This window comes from Somniosus microcephalus, chromosome 6 (genome assembly GCF_052327205.1).
Source record: "Somniosus microcephalus isolate GS21.2 chromosome 6, FLI_Smic_1.0, whole genome shotgun sequence".
Lineage (NCBI taxonomy): Eukaryota > Metazoa > Chordata > Chondrichthyes > Squaliformes > Somniosidae > Somniosus > Somniosus microcephalus.
Genome location: NC_140992.1, coordinates 31,539,800 through 31,563,127, shown reverse-complemented (window position 1 = coordinate 31,563,127; position 23,328 = coordinate 31,539,800). Strand labels below are relative to the sequence as shown.

General features: G+C 42.3%; 1 protein-coding gene across 9 annotated transcripts in view; it reads left to right on the top strand.

Annotated features, from left to right (window-relative positions):
• Positions 1-22,270, top strand: part of agfg1a (ArfGAP with FG repeats 1a) — a 100,560-nt gene extending 78,290 nt beyond the window's left edge. For 5 of the 9 annotated variants that reach the window (XM_085989946.1, XM_085989941.1, XM_085989944.1 and 2 more), the window contains 7 exons: positions 25-112; positions 6,449-6,525; positions 14,117-14,200; positions 18,472-18,510; positions 20,214-20,369; positions 20,466-20,560; positions 21,582-22,270. In XM_085989946.1, coding sequence (XP_085846072.1) covers positions 25-112; positions 6,449-6,525; positions 14,117-14,200; positions 18,472-18,510; positions 20,214-20,369; positions 20,466-20,560; positions 21,582-21,641 — 599 coding nt within the window. In that variant the 3' untranslated portion in view covers positions 21,642-22,270. The remainder of the gene's footprint in view (positions 1-24; positions 113-6,448; positions 6,526-14,116; positions 14,201-18,471; positions 18,511-20,213; positions 20,370-20,465; positions 20,561-21,581) is intronic. The other 4 variants (XM_085989943.1, XM_085989949.1, XM_085989942.1 and 1 more) reach the window with 3 other exon arrangements.
• The last annotated feature ends 1,058 nt before the right edge of the window (positions 22,271-23,328 follow it).

Below are 23,328 nucleotides of genomic sequence, written 5' to 3'. Positions count from 1 at the left end.
TATTTTTTTTTCTCCCATATGTAGGGGCAAGTAGTCAACTGACTAATTTCAGCTCAACGTCTGTTGGATCTTCTGTGATGACTGCCAATCAGTCAAGCTCCTCAACAAACAAGTATGCAGCACTAGCAGAATTAGATCATGTCTTTAGCACTGCGGCACCCACTAGTAACGTATTTAGTACAAGCAGGTAACGTGCACTGCCTCCGTGGCAACTTTAGAACGCAGACTTTCTAAACTCAAAACAGAAATGCTGCATGCAGCAAAATTACAGACTTGGAGATGTGGCCAAAGGCAGCTCGTCCACAATGAAAGCCTTATCCAGTGAATCATCCTCCAAAGACAGGGCTGTCCGATTTAGGTGAAAATTCAGCAAAGATTTGCTGGATAAGATTTTCCTTCTCACTCCAGTATTGTGTGGTTTTGATTTTAGTGTTTGAGCTGTAGGTTTGGTGATTACAAGGATATTCCAGTAACTGGTAAATTTATGGATTACTATAATTAAAAATATGTATCAGAAGAGCCTAAACTATTACATTATATTGTTTATAGCTGTACAAAAGCTTGTGCGATAATGTCTTTTTATTTTAAAAAGCTAGAGTATATACACGTGGGTAGGGTCTTCCTTGTTCTTTGAAAGAAGTTCCACCTCTGCATAAAAATAGGCTATTACTATCAACTGAATGGGGAGAGGGAGCAGAAGTAGGTCAGATTGCCAAGGGCCATCCCTTTAAAGGACTTCATGCCAGCTGCATTCATCTTGATCAAATGATCTTCCTCCTACTTCTGGCATATATAAGGATTCATTCTGGGCCATGACCTTGGTTCTTTGACCCTATGAGACAGCATTGCTCTCAACATCAGTGGATAAACATCTTACATTTGACATTATAAGCATTAAACGGTGAGGCTTTCCTTGGATGTATGGAGCGATGACACTGCCTATTACTGGAAACCATGCCTTGTTTATCTCTTCTGCCCCCCCCCCCCCCCCCTCCAAAAAGTGTGTGCTTAACTGGAAATTCTTCAAGTTGCTGTGCCACACCTTGTCCTCCAACTGAGTTAACGGATCTTATCTATCTGGGAACCTGAAACGTTGATCAATGCCAAGCAACGGGAAGTCCAAGATTTACAGCAGTGAAAAGGCTGATAAGACATTGGGAACTTCAAGGGACATTGTGGCTAGGTGTTTTCCTCTTTTTGTCCCCATCCCATTCAAATCTTATTTATATGTGGAGGTGGAGCGGACATGGAAGAAATCAACATTATCCCTCTCCTTATGTACCCCTTCCACTTTGTTCGTTTTACCCAACATGCCACATATAATTCCTTAGCTGAGAAACTGGTAGGGCAGCATACTGGAACACCAGGAAGATGCAAGTACTATGATGTAATGTTCTTAAATTCTAAGCTAACAGCTCCTCCTGTTGTTGTTTTCTTTGTTTTTTATTCTGTTACAACTGCCCTAAAATGCTTCATATTTATTTTGGATTTCTGGCCACTTGACATGTCCATTGTCCCTTTGCCCCCATGTGTATTTACATGTAATAAGCTCTCAATTTTTTGTCATATCAGTAAATGGAAAACTGCTAAACATTCCAGCAAAGGCTATGTGAGGGTCTTTTAAACGGTTAATGAAGCAACATGAGCTACAGCAGACCCTCTCATTGACCAGAGAACATTTCCTCATAACTCCCAAGTTGTTACTGTATTTATGAAAATAATTTAAATGTTGCTATGAAACCCTTTCCATCATTTAGTGTCCCTCAGTCACTTGCCCTTGGAAACCATTACAATAGCAAAATGTTAAAAACAGACAAAAACTGGGTCAATGCTGTTTCTGTTTTGAAGTTAGTAACATTCTGGTATGGAGACAGAACGATGTTCAACATTCTCACAGATTCATGAGAGAGTGCAGAATGTCAGTTCATTTGGTCTAATGTTTATGGAACACTAAATCACATAGGTATCTTCTTTTTCCACAGACGTGTATGTAATTTTGTTGTGCTGTGTGTAATGATAGATTTACTTGAAATGAAAAATTGTTTTGTTTTCATTTGGTAAGACTCCACACATCATTCAGGTAAGGAAAGAAATGCAACCAGAAAAATCAGATGGCTGCCTGTCCCTTCCAGAGATTTCAGTCCAGAACTATATGATCTTCACTTACTGCATCAGTAAAACCTCCAACCCCTCTCCCCTCTGCTGCATCGTCTCCCAATGTTCGTATCAGTTAATGTCATGGGTTGGCCCTCTCTCTCTGGGTGAAGTAAGCAGCACGCAGAGCCTCTCCAGTCATTTCTTGCAGCAAAAAACCTTTTCACTAGTTTGTTTGCATGATTTTGCCTGTGTTCCCGTAGTTGTATGCTGTTTACTGTTTAAAAATTCCGCAGTGGCTTCAGGAAGTCATTCCAATGGCAGATTTGCAATTGCAGGCTTCAAAGACTCGATCATAATTAATTTAAAATGGAGGGCCCTTGTAGCCGCAAGAAAAGCAGACAAGTAACGAGGACAAACAACTAAATAACTGCATTTCAAAGACACTAACAAAGTCATTTACATTATGGAACAAGACTGTTGAGAAAACCTCAAGGAGTTGTTTGTTCCAACTCCTATAGAGGCTATCTGCTGATTAAAACTGCTACTTTATGTAAATATCCTAAACCTCATCAATTTAAGTGTGCCATTCCTACTTTTTTGATATTGAACTGGGACTCGCCAGGAGTGCACCTCTCTGCGTGACCTTCTGATACTATGCTCTGCTTGGAAGCTGTAGTCATACTGGTGCTGAATTTGTAGTCTGAATGCTCAGACAAGCACAGCCACACTAGAGTTTCAGTCCCTGTACACGATGAGTCCAGCCTCCAGTGACATAACCATCCAATTAAGCCAGTGATTTGGTGAGAATTGCACCATATCAGTGACTTAGATGAGGGGACCAAGTGTAATGTATCTACATTTGCTGACGATACAAAGCTAGGTGGGAAAATAAGTTGCGAGGAGGACGCAGAGACTGTAATGGGATATAGACAGGTTAAATGAGTGGGCAAGAACATGGCAAATGGAATATAATGTGAAGTTATTCACTTTGGTAGGAAAAATAGAAAAGCAGAATATTTTAAATGGTGAGAGATTGGGAAATGTTGGTATTCAGAGGGACCTGGGTGTCCTTGTACACGAATCACAGAAAGTTAACAGCAGGTACAGCAAGCAATTAGGAAATCGAATGGTATGTTAGTCTTTATTACAAAAGGATGAGTAAAGGAGTCTTACTGCAATTATATAGAGCCTTGGTGAGACCTCACCTGGAGTACTCTGTACAGTTTTGGTTTCCTTACCTGGGGAAGGATATACTTGCCTTAGAGAGAGTGCAACGAAGTTTCACCAGACTGGTTCCTGGGATGGGGATTGTCCGATGAGGAGAGATTGAGGAGACTAGGCCTATATTCCCTAGAATTTAGAAGAGTGAGAGGTGATCTCTTTGAAACATACACAATTCTTACAGGGCTTGACCGGCTAGATGTTGGGAGGATATTTCCCCTGGCTGGGGAGTCTAGAACTGAGGGTCACAGTCTCAGAATATGGGGTTGGCCATTTAGGACTGAGATGAGCAATTTCTTCACACAAAGGGTTGTGAATGTTTGGAAGTTTCTACCCCAGAGGGCTGTGGATGCTCAGTTGCTGAGTATATTCAAGACAGAGAGCGATAGATTTTTGGATATTAATGGAATCAAGGGATATGGGGATAGTGTGGGAAGGTGGAGTTGAGGTAGAAGATCAGCCATGATATTGAATGGTGGAGCAGACTCGAAGGGCCGAATGCCTCACTCCTGCTCCTATTTCTTATGTTCTACCATTGATAGTACTGCCAATAGAGGAAGCATAAACAGATTCACTGGTCTGTGGAATGCACTGACCCCTAAGTTAAGGAAGCCATTTCTAAAGAATACCCTAAAACTTAAAATCTTGGTCTTTCCTATAAGGGAATATGTTGCTGAACAAAGAGATTATTAGCCAAAATGAAAGCGCACGGAATTGGAGGCAACCTTGCGGCATGGGTTGGAAATTGGTTGGGAGGTAGGAGACAGAATAGGAATAAAGGTGACAAAATTAGTGCTTTCCTAGGCTATTTAGGAAGTGCCACGTGACCAAGAGATGAGCTACATTTATTCCCACTTTTTTGTGATCTTGGGTTCTGCCCCAATCTGGGTATTTGTTATTTAAGCAAATCCTTAAAATCTAAAGCATGTCTGTTGGTTACCCTGCCAAATATCATTGGCAGCTTGCCCTGGATGTGGACACGTAACCTTTGAGTATTTCTGTTTTCACATCACCATCAAAAAGGACAGAATTCTAATTATTTTGAAGCCTATAGCAGCATTTTGCCAGAGTGGAAATGGCCTCACGTGGATCATTTAAAAATTAGACACAATGGAAGACTAGCAATAAGAAATTAAGAATTAAAGTACTTTCCACAGTTAAGACAGTTTGTAAAATCTGCCGCATTCGGATCAGATATATGTAAGCCAAGTTAATTTTCTATTTTTAAAATTGTGCAGCAATCACTTAATGGTGGATACATTAAGATCAAGTTGAAGTCTGCTTATAGGCATCTCTACTGTCCAACACTTCTTGTCTCAACTGCCAGGAAGCTCGTGCAGTCTGGTAGAGCTGTGCTTAACATGTCCCGTCAATCCGAAGCAGATGGGTCTTGTGAGATGCCACTGTAGGGGGCACTGAGGAGTATAACTAAATGACAAACACGTGGCCATAAGGGCCCTGCAAGTTCCGGGTTTCCGCATGCAATGCGCATGCACGAAAACCCGGAACTTGCGATCTGTCAAGAATCTTCCTGACTGGGAAATGGACATTCGCTGGCAGAGACTTGAGCTATTTGCCCAACTACTGCCCAGTGAATGCCCATGAAACTCTAATGCCTGGTAAAAGTAGGCGTAGGGCCTTCTTTTACCAGGTTTAAATAAATATTAAAATAATTTTTTAAAATGATTTAAACATTAAAAAACTTTAAAATTAGTTTAGGTTATTTTTAGCCCCTTTAAAGCAGTTACATTTATTTTTCAGAAAATTAAATTTTTGTTTTAAATGGTTAATGAAATTGTATTTTAATTAATTTTAAACATGCAATGGTTTTTTTTTTTATTTCAGTGTTGTGTACATGTGTTTTTTGGGTGATTCCTATTCAGCTTATGGGAATTCTGAACGTAAATGGAATCCCTATAAGTATAATGGGAATCCCCTTTCTGATTGGTTGGGCCAGCCCACGTTATCCCAAGAACGCTTGCGAACCGCATGCGCCCCTGGGACACGTGGGTCTTTACAATTGCATGCATGTAGAGGCCCAGGAGCGCGAGTCTCCATGGATCCAGGGCCATCAGGTAGGTTCATAGTTTTATTGCGGTTCGGAGGCATCCGCCCGTGGGAAGCCTCCGACCACAAATTCAGGCCCATAGAATTTACAGCACAGAAACAAGCCATTTGGCCCAACTGGTCTATGCCAGCATTTATGCTCCACAATAGCCTCCTCCCACCCCTCTTCATCTAACCCTATCAGCATATCTAAATGACAAAGAATGTTTTGCTTACGCTCAGATATTGTCTGAATGAAGGTTAGGGTTTACATATTTGCCAGATCTTCTCATTTGGACTAATTTTTGGGGTTTTCTTAGTTCCTTGGTGGGTTTTTTTAAGGATCCCTAGTTTTCAAGGACACTGATCTGTATAAGCAGAGCTTGTCTATGCTCTGATGTGTTTACATTTTCAGTTGTTTAAATCATATCCTTTTACTGTCTATTGAGCACACTAAAATATTACATGTTTAATAGTTCTATCTATTCCAGTGTTACAGGCAGGGGTTTTCTCTCCTTCCTAAAGATCATAAGGGAGTGAGTCAACGCATCTCTTCACAAAACCGAATATACTGCCTCTGGTCGAAAAGAACTGGAGATGACACAGCAAGGGGGCAGTCTTTATAGACACAGTAAGTGAAGATCACACAGATCTGACCGGAAACCTCTTAAAGGAACAGGTAGATCTGATTTTTCCCAGTTACGTATCTCACCTCACCTATGGTATATGGAGTCTAAACTTCTTTAAAGAATGGTGGTTACACCTAAAGGTGAGTAATCCATCTTCAAAATGGAGGTTGATTACAATCTCATATGGTGCTAAAGTTCTACCACTTGATCAGCTACTCTTGTCCAGCCAAAGCATTGCATGTAATTTGTTTCTGTGTTGCCCTGCCTCCCCAAACACTCAGTCAAGTAATTTCGGCTCCGGGTACTGTTAGTCCTAGTCGCATGTTAATAAAGAAATTATCAAAACGCTTTGTGGAAAGTGGCAATCTTAGTGGAATTTGAGAACTGTTGGTTCTAATGCCTTACTCTTCTGTATTATATATGGAGACTGTTATCAAGACCGTTTTCTCCTGCAGTGTGTTTGGGACAGTACAAAGTGCTACAACAGCACAGACTCACCCTGGGGTCAGCACTATACCGGCAGCATTTGGAGGTAAATCATCTATTTTGCTGAGACAAATTTATTTTTTGGTGAACATTAAAAGTTTTCTTTTGCGATTAAACACTAGATCTAAAATTTTGGATTTGAGAAATGAAACTATGTGGTAACAAGCTGTATGTCCAACAACTTGTGTCGCTGAGCAATAGGATGCAAGATTGTGCTCGTTTGTTCCCTGTGTGATGAATTCTTGATATCTGGGAACCATTGAAGAGAGTTCAGAGAGGGGGAAAAGTCAGTGTGTGTGTGTTTTGCCCCTCATTCTTCCACCCCTTTCAGTGTCTCCTTGCCATAACTCCTAGTGATCAGAAAGTGGATTTATTAACATGAATTATACCAAATAAAAAATAAACTCACAAGGCACATTATAACACACTAAGTTTTACTGTGTTCTCTCCATTACCACCTTTACTTTTTGTATAATGGATTTTTTAATATGTTATGGCTTAAACATACACTGGGACTGTTGAAATCCAAGATGACTGCCTTAGCGCATTGACTTTCTCCTGATCACAATCGCATGACATATATATATATATATATATATATATATATATATATTCTATATATAAACTAGATAATTTAGAGAATATAATAAAGCTTGAGGTGTGTTACAATAGCAAAATATGTAGCCTCTGATTCAGTAGGTAAATGCACTGTGTGGTGTATTATTGAGTCATAGAAACCAGAAAGGTCCATGGCTCAGTCCCCCCAAGATTCAATCCCTTGATTATGGTAAATGTGAGAAGTCACACAACACCAGGTTATAGTCCAACAGCTTTATTTGAAATCACAAGCTTTCGGAGTGCTGCTCCTTCTTCAGGTGAAGTGGAGAAATGCATAAAGACACAGCTTATATAGTCAGAGAATCATGTCAGATGTTTACAGGTAACCTTTCCAACTGCCATTTATCACACCTCGGCAGAGAGATAATCACAGCAGTCAAAGGTGTGAATGGTGTCCAAACAGGTCAGTCAGGGAAACATTACATCAAAGAACAATGAGGTGGGGTCACAAGGGGTCAAATATTGCAGACTATATAGGCTGTGTCTTTATGCATTTCTCCACTTCACCTGAAGAAGGAGCAGCGCTCCGAAAGCTTGTGATTTCAAATAAAGCTGTTGGACTATAACCTGGTGTTGTGTGACTTCTCACATTTGTCCACCCCAGTCCAACTCCGGCATCTCCACACCTTGATTATGGTAAATCAGCCAATCTTCAGTTACCTTAGATTAACTGGCCTAGGAAAGGATACAATTGCTGACATTTATTAACCAGCCACAAACATGGAATGGAAACATAGTTACATTTTCATTATCACCTTTGGAAGAGAAGGAGGACACAAATAACCTCCCAGAGATGTCGGGGAACATAGGGTCTGATGAAAGGGAGGAACTGAAAGAAATCAGTATTTGAAGGGAAATGGTGTTAGGGAAATTGACGGGATTGAAGGCCGATAAAACCCCAGGGCCTGATAATCTACATCCTAGGGTACTTAAGGAAGTGGCCCTAGAAATAGTAGATGCATTGCTGATCCAGATTCCATCGAATGTTGGAAGATGAACAGTACCCATGGATTGGAGGGTAGCTAATGTTACCCCACTATTCAAAAAAGGTGGTAGAGAGAAAACGGGAAATTACAGACCGGTAAGCCTGACATCGGTAGTGGGGAAAATGCTAGAGTCCATTATAAAAGATGTAATAGCAGAGCACTTGGAAAACAGTGACAGGATCGGACAAAGTCAACATGGATTTACAAAAGGTAAATCGTGCTTGACTAATCTACTGGAATTTTTGAGGATGTAACTGGTAAAATAGATAAGGGAGAACCAATGGATGTGGTGTATTTGGACTTTCAGAAGGCTTTCGATAAGGTCCCGCATAAGAGATTAGCGTGTAAAGTTAAGGCACATGGGATTGGGGGCAAGGTATTGACTTGGATAGAGAACTGGTTGGCAGACAGAAAACAAAGAGTTGGAATAAACGGGTCTTTTTCTGAGTGGCAGGCAGTGACAAGTGGGGTATCGCAGGGATCGGTCCTTGGACCCCAGCTATTCACAATATATATTAATGATCTAGACAAGCAAACTAGATGTAATATCTCCAAGTTTGCAGACGACTCAAAGCTGGGTGGGTGTGTGTGCTGTGAGGAGGATGCCGAGAAACTGCAGTATGATTTGGACAGGTTGGGTGATTGGGCAGAAGCATGGCAGATGCAATATAACGTGGATAAATGCGAAGTTATCCACTTTGGTGTCAAAAACAGGAAGGCAGATTATTATCTGAATGGCAGTAGATTGGGAGAAGGGAAAGTGCAACGAGACCTGGGTGTCCTTGTGCACCAGTCGCTGAAGGTAAGCATGCAGGTGCAGCAGACGGTTAAGAAGGCAAATGGTATGTTGGCCTTCGTAGCGAGAGGGTTTGAGTACAGGAACAAGGATGTCTTGCTGCAGTTGTACAGGGCCTTGGTGAGACCACATCTTGAGTATTGTGTGCAGTTTTGGTCGCCTTATCTGAGGAAGGATGTTCTTGCCATGGAAGGAGTTCAGCGAAGATTCACCAGGCTGATACCTGGGATGGCAGGAATGACGTATGAGGAGAGATTGGGTTGATTGGGCTTATACTCGCTGGAGTTTAGAAGAATGAGAGGGGATCTCATTGAAACTTATAAAATTCTGACAGGACTGGACAGACTAGATGCAGAAAGGATGTTCCCGATGGTCGGGGAGTCCAGAATCAGGGGTCACAGTCTAAGGATAAGGGGTAAGCCATTTTGGACAGAAATGAGGAGGAATTTCTTCACCGAGTGTGGTAAACCTGTGGAATTCTCTACCACAGAAGGCAGTAGAGGCCAATTCATTAAATATATTCAAGAAGGAGTTGGATATATTTCTTAAGGCTAAAGGGATCAAGGGGTTTGGGGAGAAAGCAGGGACAGGGTACTGAATTTGGCTGATCAGCCATGATCACATTGAATGGCAGAGCAGGCTTGAGGGGCCGAATGGCCTACTCCTGCTCCTATCTTCTATGGTAGGGAGAGAAAATCTGTATTTCAGATTCTAATTTTTTTTTAAAATTCGTTACTGGGATGTGAGCGTCGCTGGCAAGGCCAGCATTTATTGCCCATCCTAATTGCCCTTGAGAAGGTGGTGGTAAGCCGCCGCCTTCAGCCGCTGTAGTCCGTGCGGTGAAGGTACTCCCATAGTGCTGTTAGGAAGGGAGTTCCAGGATTCTGACCCAGCGACTATGAAGGAACGGCGATATATTTTCAAGTCAGGATGGTGTGGAACTTGGAGGTAATGGTGTTCCCATGCGCCTGCTGTCCTTGTCCTCCTTCTAAGTGGTAGAGGTCGTGGGCTTGGGAGGTGCTGCCGAAGACGCCTTGGCGAGTTGCTGTGGTGCATCTTGTAGATGGTACACACTGCAGCCACGGTACGTGGTGGTGGATGGAGTGAATGTTTAAGCTGGTGGATGGAGTGCCAATCAAGCGGGCTGCTTTGTTCTGGATGGTGTCGAGCTTCTTGAGTGTTGTTGGAGCTACACTCATCCAGGCAACTGGAGAGTATGCCATCACACTCCTTACTTGTGCCTTGTTGATGGTGGAAAGGCTTTGGGGAGTCAGGAGGTGAGACACTCGCCACAGAATACCCAGCCTCTGACCTGCTCTTGTAGCCACAGTATTTATGTGGCGGGTTCAGTTAAGTTTCTGGTCATTGGTGACCTCCAGGATGTTGATGGTGGGAGATTCGGTGATGGTAATGCCGTTGAATGTCAAGGGGCGGTGGTTAGACGCTCTCTTGTTGGAGATAGTCATTGCCTGGCACTTATCAGCCCAAGCCTGAATGTCGTCCAGGTCTTGCTGCATGAGGGCATAGACTGCTTCATTATCTGAGGAGTTGTGAATGGAACTGAACATCGCCACTTCTGATCTTATGATGGAGGGAAAGTCATTGATGAAGCAGCTGAAGACTGTTGGACCTAGGACATTGCCCTGAGGAACTCCTGCAGCGATGTCCTCGGGTTAGATGATTGGCCTCCAACAACCACATTTCTTTGTGCTAGATATGACTCCAGCCAGTGGAGAGCTTTTCCCCTGATTCCCATTGACTTCAATTTTACTTGGGCTCCATCATGCCACACTCGGTCAAATGCTGCCTTGATGTCAAGGGCAGTCGCTCTCAACTCAGCTCTAAAATTCAACTCTTTTATCCATGTGTGGACTAAACCTGTAATGAGGTCTGGAGCCGAGTGGTTCTGGCGGAATCCAAACTGAGCATCGGTGAGCAGGTCATTGGTGAGTAAGTGCCGCTTGATAGCACAGTTGTCAACATCTTCCATCACTTTGCTGATGATTGAGAGTAGACTGATGGGCCGGTAATTGGCCGGATTGGATTTGTCCTGCTTTTTGTGGACAGGACATACCTGGGCAGTTTTCCACATTGTCGGGTAGATGCCAGTGTTGTAGCTGTACTGGAGCAGCTTGGCTAGAGGCGTGGCTAGTTCTGGAGCACAAGTCTTCAGCACGACAGTCGGGATGTTGTCGGGGCTCATAGCCTTTGCTGTATCCAGTGCGCTCAACCGTTTCTTGATATCACGTGGAGTGAATTGAATGGGCTGAAGACTGGCTTCTGTGATGGTGGGAACCTCAGGAGGAGGTCGAGATGGATCATCCACTCAGCACTTCTGGCTGAAGATGGTTGCAAACGCTTCAGCCTTGTCTTTTGCACCATTGAGGATGGGGATGTTCATGGAGCCTCCTCCTCCCGTCAGTTGTTTAATGGTCCACCACCATTCACGACTGGATGTGGCAGGACTGCAGAGCTTTGATCTGCTCTGTTGGTTGTGGCTCTGTCTGTAGCATGCTGCTTCCATTGTTTAGCCTGCATGTAGTCCTGTGTTGCCGCTTCCCCAGGTTGGCACCTCATTTTTAGGTATGGCTGGTGCTGCTCCTGGCATGCTCTTCTACACTTCTTATTGTACCAGGGTTGGTTGCCTGGCTTGTTAGTAATGGTAGAGTGAGGGATATGCCAGGCCATGAGGTTGCAGATTGTGGTGGTATACAATTCTGCTGCTGCTGATGGCCCACAGCGCCTCATGGATGCCCAGTTTTGAGCTGCTAGATTTGTTCTGAATCTATCCCATTTAGCACGGTGGTAGTACCACACGACACGATGGAGGGTGTCCTCAGTGTGAAGACGTTACTTCGTCTCCACAAGGACTGTGTGGTGGTCACTACTACCAATACTGTCATGGACAGATGCATCTGCGACAGGTAGATTGGTGAGGACGAGGTCAAGTAGGTTTTTCCCTCATGTTGGTTCTCTCGCCACCTGCTGCAGGCCCAGTCTGGCAGCTGTGTCTTGAAGGACTCGGCAAGCTCGGTCAGTAGTGCTGCTACTGAGCCACTCTTGGTGGTGGACATTGAAGTCCCCCACCCAGAGTACATTCTGTGCCCTTGCTACCCTCAGTGCTTCTTCCAAGTGGTGTTCAACATGGAGGAGTACTGATTCATCAGCTGAGGGAAGGCGGTAGGTGGTAATCAGCAGGAGGTATCCTTGCCCATGTTTGACCTGATGCCATGAGACTTCATGGGCTCCGGAGTCAATGTTGAGGACTCCCAGGGCACTCCATCCCGACTGTATACCACTGTGCCGCCACCTCTGGTGGGTGTGTCCTGACGGTGGAACAGGGCATACCCAGGGATGGTGATGGAGGAGTTTGGGACATTGGCTGAAAGGTATGATTCTGTGAGTATGACTATGTCAGGCTGTTGCTTGACTAGTCTGTGGGACAGCTCTCCCAATTTTGGCACAAGTCCCCAGATGATGGTGAGGAGGACTTTGCAGGGTCGACTGGGCTGGGTGTGCCTTTATCATGTCCGAAGCTGGTGCTGAGGTTAATGCCGGGTGGTCTGTCCAGTTTTATTCTTATTATTGTTTCTTGTAGCGGTTTATTACAACTGAGTTAACAACAGAAAATGTTGGAAATACTCAGCAGGCCAGGCAGCATCCATGGAGAGAGAAACAGAGTTAACGTTTCAGGTCTGGGACCCTTCATCAGAACTGGAAAAAGCTGGAAATGTAACATATTAAGCAGGTGCAGAGACGGGGCGGGGGGGGGGGGGGGGGAAAGTTAGGAGGGGAGGAAGGAATTGAAAGAACATACTGTGAAAATGTTGCAAATGGGAATGGCAAAATCATACAGCATGAAAAATGGGGGCAGGGGTTATTGTCTGAAATTGTTCAACTCCATGTTGAGTCTGGAAGGCTGTAAAGTGCCCAATCGAAAGACGAGGTGCTGTTTCTCTCTTCACGGATGCTGCCTGGCCTGCTGAGCATTTCCAGCATTTTCTGTTGTTAATTCAGATTTCCAGCATCCGCAGTATTTTGCTATTGTATTACAACTGAGTGACTTGCTAGGCCATTTCAGAGGGCAGTTAAGAGTCAACCACATTGCTGTGGGTCTGGAGTTACATATAGGCCAGACGGCAGATTTCCTCCCCTAAAGGACCTTCGTGAACCAGATGGGTTTTTGCAGCAATCCGGTAGTTTCATGGTCACCACTAGCTTTTTATTCCAGATTTTTTAAATTAAATAAATTTAAATTTCCCCAGCTGCCGTGGTGGGATTTGAACTCACGGATTATTAGTCCAGGCCTCTGGATTACTAGTCCAGTAACATAACTACTATGCTACCATTCCCTCAAGTATCAATAGCAAGATTTATGCATTTTTGAAGTTTTTCATTTTGTAACCGTCCAGAAGAGGCAGGGTGTCGCTAGGAGAGGCCAACTGCTTCTGCAAGCTTTGGATAACAGCACACTCCACCTGAAGAATTGGTGGAGCCAAAGTAAAGACCAGTATCAACTCCACAAAAAGTGGGAATGACAGACAGACAAGGGCACTGTCAATACTGAGAGAATGGTGGAGAGGCAGTGGGAGTGAACAGAACTGCCAACACGAGAGAGAGAGAGAGAGAGATAGTCAAGACAGAGATGGATGGAGTAGACTGCAAAATATATCTGAGAATTAGAATGAGATCTGTGGAATTATTTAGAATCTGCAGAAAGTGTGTGGGGAGGAGTCATTCCATTTAGTTGTAAACTTGTGCACTGCCCCTAAGTACATCACATAATCCAAATATAGGTACAACCTATCATGGTCAAGATATGAAACTTAATTGATAAGAAATGGCATATATAAAATTTGGTTATGATTGAATCTATGTGAGATTATATCTTGTGAGGAAGTTGTAGACCTGTTGATGGACATCATGGATTTTTAGCAGATTACACCTAACAGTTGCAAGTAAGCATGCTTTTACTGTGATCACTAAAATGGAAGTGCACTTATTTGGATTTTGCCTGCTTGTTCACAGGTTTTTCAAAATGAGATTTGAAGTGCATAAAGCCCTGTATATAATAATACAACAGCACAGTTGCATATCTGTTGTGATCAGAGAAAGCAAAGTGTCACTCGGTGGCAAAATAAACAATTGTCCTTTGGACATTCTGAATCTGACACTTCTCAAATGATATATATTAATTTCTATACTTTAATGAGCTTTTCCTGGTTGTGCCTTTTCAGCAGCAACCAATCCATTTGTAGCAGCTCCTGTTTTGCCAGCAACTGCTGCCACAAACCCATTCCAGACTAATGGAAGAACTGCAGGTATGGATAATGAGCCATTGTGGAGACTTGACTGAAGCACATTTGTGTTCGTGGTGTGACATGTCCATTTATGTAAACTCTATTGAAGTGCATGCATTATAGTGGAGCCAGAGGAACAATGAAAAAGGCATTGTTAGCAATTTGTGATTTGCAAGGCAGAAGTTCCTGATGTAAACAAACTGGCCATTCATGATTGCAGGTGGTGGGAGCATTGTTCTCCTTTCATTGAAGGCATTTTTGAAAAGTTTTAGCATAGAATGGTGTTCATACAGGTTTGTCCACAATAAAGACTCCACTGTTTCATTACTTCATAAATAGCATTATTGAAATGGTCATAATGGACTTGAAATCTGGCACCACATTGGGTGCAACTGTCATTGTCACTGCTAATGTTCTAACCTATTACTGTAGCGACAACTCCCCACCCAGGCAGCAGTATTTCTTTCACAGAACCAGTGGCTTGAAATATAATCAAATCTTTACAGACGGTAATGAGGGATGAGTGCCTGGGGGACTGATTGTATTTTTATCCTGTTTCATGTCTGGCCTTGACCTAATTTTCAAAAGTTGAAGTATGTTTTCAACAGCAACTATTATGAATGACCTGCAGGCTCTGAATTTAAAAATAGTGTTTTCTTTGAACACCAATACAGGAAACTCTTTTTTTTTATCCGGCACTGATGGGACCAGCGTGGTGCCGGTTTATCAAAAAGTCCAGATTACAGAGTGGTATAGTTAAAAGTTACGAGAGCACCGTACACAGCAACAAATCCAGGCTTCCCTGTTGCTTAGTAACATGTGCAGCAACCCCGATTGCACAGCCACAGATCGAGGAACGGCCACTAATATGAAGTAAAACTTACCTGAACCTACTCCTGAATTTTGCCGGTTAACTGAGATTTCTGGTTATTTAGGTGCCGGTAAATTGAGAGTTTCCTGTAATATGTTTGAGATGGTCACAAGTTCTAGAACCTGGGGATATGAGCACAAACTTAGAAGAGGGTGGGGTGCACAGATAGTTTAGATTTAACTACTTACGCAGAGCGAGGTAAATGTGTGGAGTGGAGTACCCAGGATGGCAGCAAAGGCTGATAATGTAGAAAAAGTTAAAGGAGAATTGGATTTGAGGGAGTGGGCGATTGAAAGTTAGTTCCTTTGAACCCACTAGATGGCCTGCAGTTGTTTCCTGTTGCAAACCTTCCTCGGTTTCTATGCTCTGTGAGCAGAAGATGGGCTAGAGCTAAGAGCATAAAATATTTCTCAAAGATAAATTGTGAAGCTGGGTGAAGTAGTGACATTTATTGGTAAGGGACGATATAACAGCTGGAGTAATCCAGATCTATATTATCAATAAGGCCAACAACATGCCAATTGCTGTCAAGCTAAACAAATCGATTTGAAGCTGTAGAAGCAAGTAATTCAGGCTGAGAAAATCACAGTATACTAAATCTTATGATAATTAAGTATTGGATAGATATTTGAGTGGGTGATTGATAGTTTTTGAGATGGCCAAATGGACATGGGAGTCTTTTCCAGTCATGTATTTTACTATAATAGAGAATTTCACTGTCCCAGTGTTGAAGTAGTCAGGCCAAAGGTAACTAAAAAGAAAGAGTAAAAGTACACAGAACAGTGACAAAAAAATGGAGTGGTGAAAGTACGAACTATCTTCATAAAGGTAATCAATTACCAATTCTTAACAAAACATGATGCAGAGTACAAGAGCAGATGCTGTAATTTTTAGTGCTTCGGAGTCCACTTGGACTGATTAACTTGGATGTGGGTGAATAGTTGGCTGTTAATTATTGTATAGTTAGATTTGCTATTGTATAAAAGCTAGGGCTGAGACTTAACAACTTTAAGAAAGCAAACATTGAACCTGAGAAGAGGTCTAGTGGGGATTAAGTGAGAAGAATGTGAAAGATTTCATTTTCTTTTTAATTGATATGAAAAATATGAAGACTTAAATAAACTTTGTCACTAAGATTGAGACCACCCCTTTAGCTATTTCTGGAGATTTTCCCCCCCTCCCCTTGCACATCAAGTCACGTATCTCCAAGGTTCCCCCTGCCCAGGCATTGAATCTGCATCTTTCTTTAGTTTCTCTCCTACCTTCCCTTATGCCCTCTCTGAGCTCATGTGATCCATGAGACCAACCTCCTGCGCTCTTGACACCAATCCCATTAAAATGCTGATCACCCAACTTCCCTTCCTGACCCTCTTGCTAACAATGGCTTCTTAACCTGCACCCACACCGTTACCTCTCGAGTCCCCCAAAGATATATCCTTGCCCCCACCCCATCTTCCTTATCTACATGCTGCCCCTTGGCGACATCATCCAGAGGCAAAGGATCAGGTTCCACATGTACACTGACAACACCCAGCTCTAACTCTCCGCCACCTCTCTCGATCCCTCCATTGCCTCTGTTGTCAGACTACTTGTCCGACATTCAGTTCTGGATGAGCTGCAATTCCCTCCAGTTAAACATCGGAAAGACTAAAGCCATCATTTTGCAATAGGTCACACTTTACTGCTGTGATCGATCTCTTTGAAGAGGTACAGTAATTAAATCACTGGATATTATTTACTTGCATTTTCAGAAAGTATTTGATAAAGTTCCACATACGCAGTTTTTAGAAATGTTGAAGCTCATGAAGTTAATGGCAAATCCAGATGGATTGAAAACTGGTTTCATAATCGGAAATAAATGGGGAAAACTCAGTCTGGGAGCAGTGACTTCCGGTTTTTGCGGCCTTGTTCACACTAGTGGTTTTTTTTTGAGAGAGTACTACTTGTAACACAATATTTGCTGATATCAAGCTATGCAGCTAGAAGACGAGTATAAGGGAGTTAAATAGTATTTGTTCTGGACTAAATTAGCTAATGGGCTACAGAACAACAGAGGGATTTCCATCCCTCTAGTTTCCTCCCTTCCTATCCTGAAAATACTGAATCATGTATAAAATTCTGACAGGTCTAGACAGACTGGATGCAGAAGGAATGTTTCCCTTGGCGGGTGAGAACAGAACTAGAGGACATAATTTAAGGATAAGGGCTAAACCATTTAGGACAGAGATGAGGGGGAATTTCTTCACTCAGAGAGTGGTGAACCTGTGGAACTCATTGCCACAGAGGGCAGTGTACGCCAGCTCATTAAATATATTTAAGAGGGAATTAGATATATTTCTACGGGCAAAAGGGGTTAAGGGTTACGGAGAGAAGGCGGGGACGGGATACTGAATTAAAGGATCAGCCATGATCTCATTAAATGGCGGAGCAGGCACGAAGGGCCGAATGGCCTACTCCTGCTCCTATCTTCTATGTATCTATGTATCTATCTATGCTACGGTACAGTTCCTCAGCTGCCAGCAAACCTCTGGTGCCTCACTCGCATGTAAATGTAGAAAGTGATTGTTCATAGGCTGTTTGACTGTGCAGGATATCCAAAGCTAAACCTGATCCTAACCACTGGTGCACATTTCCAGCAAGAACCATCTCATACTGAGGAGGAATGAGAATGTTGACTGGGGTTTTCACCTCTAGTCCAGAGCAGCAACTGTGGAGAGAGCAGCCAAGTTCACATTTTTGGGTGTGGACCCCTCATCAGGACTGGAAATTGGAGTAGCTTAATAGAGTGTATAAGCTAAAAGCTTGCAACAACATTTGGTTCAAGGTGATGGTCATTTCCCTGGACCCTCGGCAGTCAAATGGTTAATTATCATGTATTCGCCATGGGAGAATTCTCGTATGAGATTATGTTCTATCGCTTCACAACACCTTGTATTGCTATGCCAAAACCCTTCACCTGGCCACTGCTTTTAAATAACTATAATCTTTTCTGCATGGAAAGCATCTGAGACATCAAGAATTTATGTAAATTGTATTTTTTTTAAAATCTGGCCTAACTCCTACACTGCTGGCAACTATTATGAGCCTAAGAAACTTAGTTATAGTTGTATTGCTTTTATGTTGAATCTAATGGTCACAGCTTGTTATAAATTAAAAGAAGGAAGTCTGGGGGTCAAATTGCCCATGCTTGATGGGGCAAAGTGAATCTTCTAATTTATAAATAGGCTCCAGTCTTTTAGTAAATTATAACTTTAAAGTCCCTGTGTCAGTGGTTAATTGAAGACCCGATTTCTGTGAAGCCCTTTTTTTTCTGGAGCAGTGTGTTTATTTAAATCGCTGCATGCTAGCTGGTGTTTTGAGGACGGTAAATAATTACTTGTTTTTTCTGTAACTTTTTGTGGCTGTCCTTGAGGGCTTTTAGGAACTCTGCACACTCAAGCATTTCCACAGGCTCATTTTGGTAGGTGCCAGCACTTTGTTTGATACTTGGCTGAATTAAGAATGGCTTGCTGTTACACTGTCTTAATGACTAGCCAACACGCCCAGGCATTATTTTTTTTTCCTTTCATTCTCGGGATGTGGGCGCTGCTGACAAGGCTGGCATTTGTTGCCCATCCCTAGTTTTCTTGAGAAAGTGGTGGTGGGCCACCTCCTTGTTGTTCGTCGGTGGTTTACTACACTTCAGAGTGTAGTTATGAGCCAACAGTCCCAGTGTGGGACTAGAGCCACATACAGGCCAGACCAGGTAAGAACAGCAGATTTCTTTCCCTAAAGGACCTTAGTGAATCAGTTGGGTTTTTGCAACAACCCCACAACTTCGTGGTCACTTTTACTGATACCAGCTTTTTAGTTCCTGATATTTTTTTTAACTGAATTCAATTTCACATACTTCCAGGGTGGGATTTGAATTTAAGTCCTCTGGATTATTAGTCCAGTAACTTTCCCACTACACCACGTACACATATGTCACGGCAAAGAAATAACTTTTAAAATCTATAAATGGTTTGATGCTCATTAGTACCCATGGTGTTCCTGCACTCTCTCAAAAAAAAAAAAAGTTTATTATCTGAAAGTTTTTAAGACAGTTATTTGATGGCTTCAGTTCTCATGCTTCCTATACTGAATATTTTAAAATGCTTCCATTTTAATGTGTATTTAAGATGGTTCTTTCAAGAGCTGTATGTATATAGTTTTTTGGGTCTCTTTAGTAACTCAACATATTGGCCCGGATTTTGCCGTCAGCAGTGAAGTGACGGCGCTCGCCGCTGACCTCGAAGAAAGCCACCCACCAAGATCTAGCGATCTCTCTGGCGTGGATTTCACCTTTCCTGACATTAATTTCATTCTGGTGCCACCTATAGGGAATCTCCCGCATCCAGCAACAGTGATGTCATCAAGCACGCTAAGCAGCCAATCACATTGAAGAATTCTCACAGACAGCAAACTAAGTAAAATGCACAGATTATAATTTACTTTTTAATCATTTTACAGAGAGCATAATAAAAATTGGAATATACACGTGGGATTAAGATAGCTGAAATATCAAACTTTAAAAAAAAAAATTATAAGCCTATGGAATTTTTATCATAATGGAGAAATTTGACATTCCACAAATATAAAATAAGTTTTTCAGAGCCAGAGAAGTTGTTCAGCAATCATTATGACTTAGTACGCCGTTAAAAACTCAGTTACACCTCGTTCATCGAGGCTTAACTTTTTCGGGGGAGTTTTACAGCAAGAATAAAGTGTAAAAAATGGAAGTCCACGTCCATTCAAGTGATTCCTAAAGATTTCCATCTGCGGGGACTTCAACAGCCTACCCTGTGGCGGAGCAGTGAATCACTGACAGCAACTTCTGGATCTCCGCTTTTAACTGCATATGTGCGGACACCAGAAGTTGCCGTTAGTTTCACAGAGTAATGACGGCAAACGCTGACAAGAGTCACCTTCATTATAACTGCAAAATCTGGGCTATTGTGTTGAGTGCATGCTGTATTTTGTAACAGTATCAACATCCATGTTCATCCACAGCATTGTGATTGCAGTCCCTTTTAAGTGCTTAAGTAAGAAGTTTCTACTATAAAGGCTTCTGTATGCTGTAAAATTAGTATTTTTAAACTCGGCTAATTTGGATTTCATTTTTTTCTTTTCTCTCTGTAATAGTAAACTTTGGAACAGCATCAATGAGCATGCCCACTTTGTTTGCCACTCCAGCCGGATATACTCTTCCCACCAGCTTCAGTGGTGGTTTTCAGCAGCCAGTTTTACCTGCCCCCATGACCTTTCCTCCGCACTTGACCTTTCCACAGCAACCAGTTGGTAATACCAATAGAGCTTCTTGTCAACCTGTGATTTCTTTGTTTTCCAATTCTAAGCTCCACTCTCGTTAAATCTCTTGCCTCTTTTATTCTTCAGGTGGCGGTTTTGGTTCATTTGCACAACCAAAGCCTATGGTCATGTCGTATGGTCAACCAATGGGAGCATCTACAGTATCGAGTAACCCATTTCTGGTAACTTTTTAAAGTTTTTTTTTAATGAATTTCTCGTCTTGCATCCCTACAAAAACCTTCTCCTCTAACAGTGGGAAATTCCTTGGTTTCTTTATTTTCAAAAAGTTCCGCCAAAACTTTTTGTGAACCCATAAAAGGGCAGATGTCATTTAATGTGAAATGTTGAGTGTCGGCTCAGGAGGCTCGTTTGGTCTAAAATCTGAATTCCAATGGCCTTGTGACATTTTTAAGGGATCTTGGGTCAGTGAGTTATCCCAGTTGTATGAGCTGTGCAGCTTGCACAGTAATGTCATTAACTGGACATTTGTAGAGAAAATGTGTGAAATTGTTTAAAAGTAATCTGCAGCATATTGTGAATATAATTTTATAATTGTGGTGGCAGCGAAGATGAAACTGCTGTGAAGAAGACTGTTGGTACAGGTGGGGCTGCTTTGAAGCATGATGGTGGAGGTGTAATGAGAAATGTTATTTGTCAAGTACAGGAAACTTTGTGCTATCCGGCACCGACGGGACCGAGCTGTTGCTGTTCCCTCAAAACTGCCGGACAAACCAGCGTTAATGTTGAAGCGTATCTGGCAACAAACACTGTTGCTTAGCAACAGCTTCTAAACAGTTGGCCGTACCTTGGAAGCATCTCTGTCGCTTAGCAACAGCTTCAGAGAGACTTTGCAGAGCCTGACTGTTGAAAAAAAGCCGCGAGAAGAAAAAAAACCTAACAAAACGGCTCCTGATTTTTGCTGGTGGCTCGAGCTTGCCGGACATTTAGCCTCCGGATAACACAAAGTTTCCTGTATTGAAGTGTTGCGTTTGTTTTGAAGAGTACTTACAAAACCGGAACAAGCGGTACATGGATGTACGTACACAGCTTATGGCCAGCCCTGGCACTTTTGTTAACAGAGCTTCTCCGAGGGTGTTTACTCTGAATCCTGCAATTCATTTTTAAGTAAACTGTTCTGCGCACATTACAGTTAAAAGCAACACAAATTCATTGTACTTTTTTTTTTCGCTGTCCTCCCCACAGGCTGGAGCTCCAATGGGGCAGTTTCCAACAGGAAGCTCTTCAACCAACCCCTTCTTGTAGCCCGATTGGTTCCTGTCAGGAGCGTGATGTCAATGCGTGATGTCTCCAGACCTCTTGCACAGTTGTATTGTTCACTGATCTTCGCTTTAAACACGAGTCTCTAAAGCCTGTATTTTGTATAAAACGGGATAATATATGCAGAAAGGAAAGACTTCCTCATGTCCTTTATTTAACCATTATTTGGCAAGAAGGTTCAAGATGTAGCCATATCATGTATATTGAAATGGGCTAATGTTAAGTTATTGCAAATCCTACCTTTCATTACTCTGCAGTACTGTACATATTTTTTCTTAGAAATTTAGCTATTTGTGCAAATCGATATTTGTAATTTAACACATTTATGTTAATGTGAAATGTTACTGAGCAAAAAGAATCATCAATAAGATTGCTGCATCTATAAGGATGAAATCGCTACGACAACATTGGCCTTTTAAGTTCTGGTTTTGAATTAAACTAGAAATTTTATTAATTCGATGACTTAAAAATAAAGGGGGTTTTCTTTCTCAGAGGAAAATTCTCTTATTTATATTCTGAGTATGTAGAAAACTGCACCTTTATTACCGAATAAAGGAGATCATGTTTTGCTACAAAGTTTGCAATTGACAAAATAAATATGGTATTAGTAAAAATGTCCATGGAGATTTATTTGAAACATGTTAAATACTGTATTAATTGCCCTTGTTGCATCATTGTTCATTACATATTGAATCATAGAAATTAGAGTACAGAAGGAGGCCATTCAACTCACTGCATCTGTGTCCATGCTAGTTCCTCAAATGGGGTTATCTACTCCAATTCCATTTCTTTACCTTGTCCCCATACACTTTTATATTCTCTCTTTTCAAATATTTATCTAATTACTAAATTTCAAAAGTACTTCTTTGGCTGTGAAGTGCTTTGGTACATCCAGAGGATGTGAAAGATGCTATATAAATACAAATTCTCTCTCTCTATTCAATTCCCTGTCAAATGATGCTATAGTCTCTGTCTCTGTAGCTACTTGTAGTAAAGCATTCTATGTTATAATAACTATAACAAAAAACCTTTGCTATTCTTTGTTCTTATGACACTGAGTCTATTCCCCCTCCTTACTGATTTGCCAACTTGTGGAAACATTTGTTCACTATTTACCCTCTCCAATCCATCCAATTACTGGCCTATCGGGCTACTCTCAAACATCAGCACAGTGATGGAAGGAGTCGTCAACAGTGCTATCAAGTGGCACTTACTCACAGAATCACAGAAACCCCACAGTGCAGATAGAGGCCATTTCGGCCCATCGAGCCTGCACCGACACATATCCCACCCGATCCCCGTAACCCCACGTATTTAATCCCCCTAACACTAAGGGTCAATTTATCATAGCCAATCAACCTAACCCGCACATCTTTGGACTGTGGGAGGAAACCGGAGCACCCGGAGGAAACCCACGCAAACATGGGGAGAATGCAAACTCCACACAGACAGTCACCCGAGGCCGGATTCGAACCTGGGTCCCTGGCGCTGTGAGGCAACAGTGCTAACCACTATGCCACCGTGCTGCCCAATAACCTGCTCACTGATGCTCAGTTTGGATTCCAACAGGACCAATTGGCTCCAAACCTTATTACAGCCTCAGTCCAGACATGGACACAAGCTGAATTCCAGAGGTGAGGTGAGAGTGGCTGTCTTTGATGTCAAGACAGCA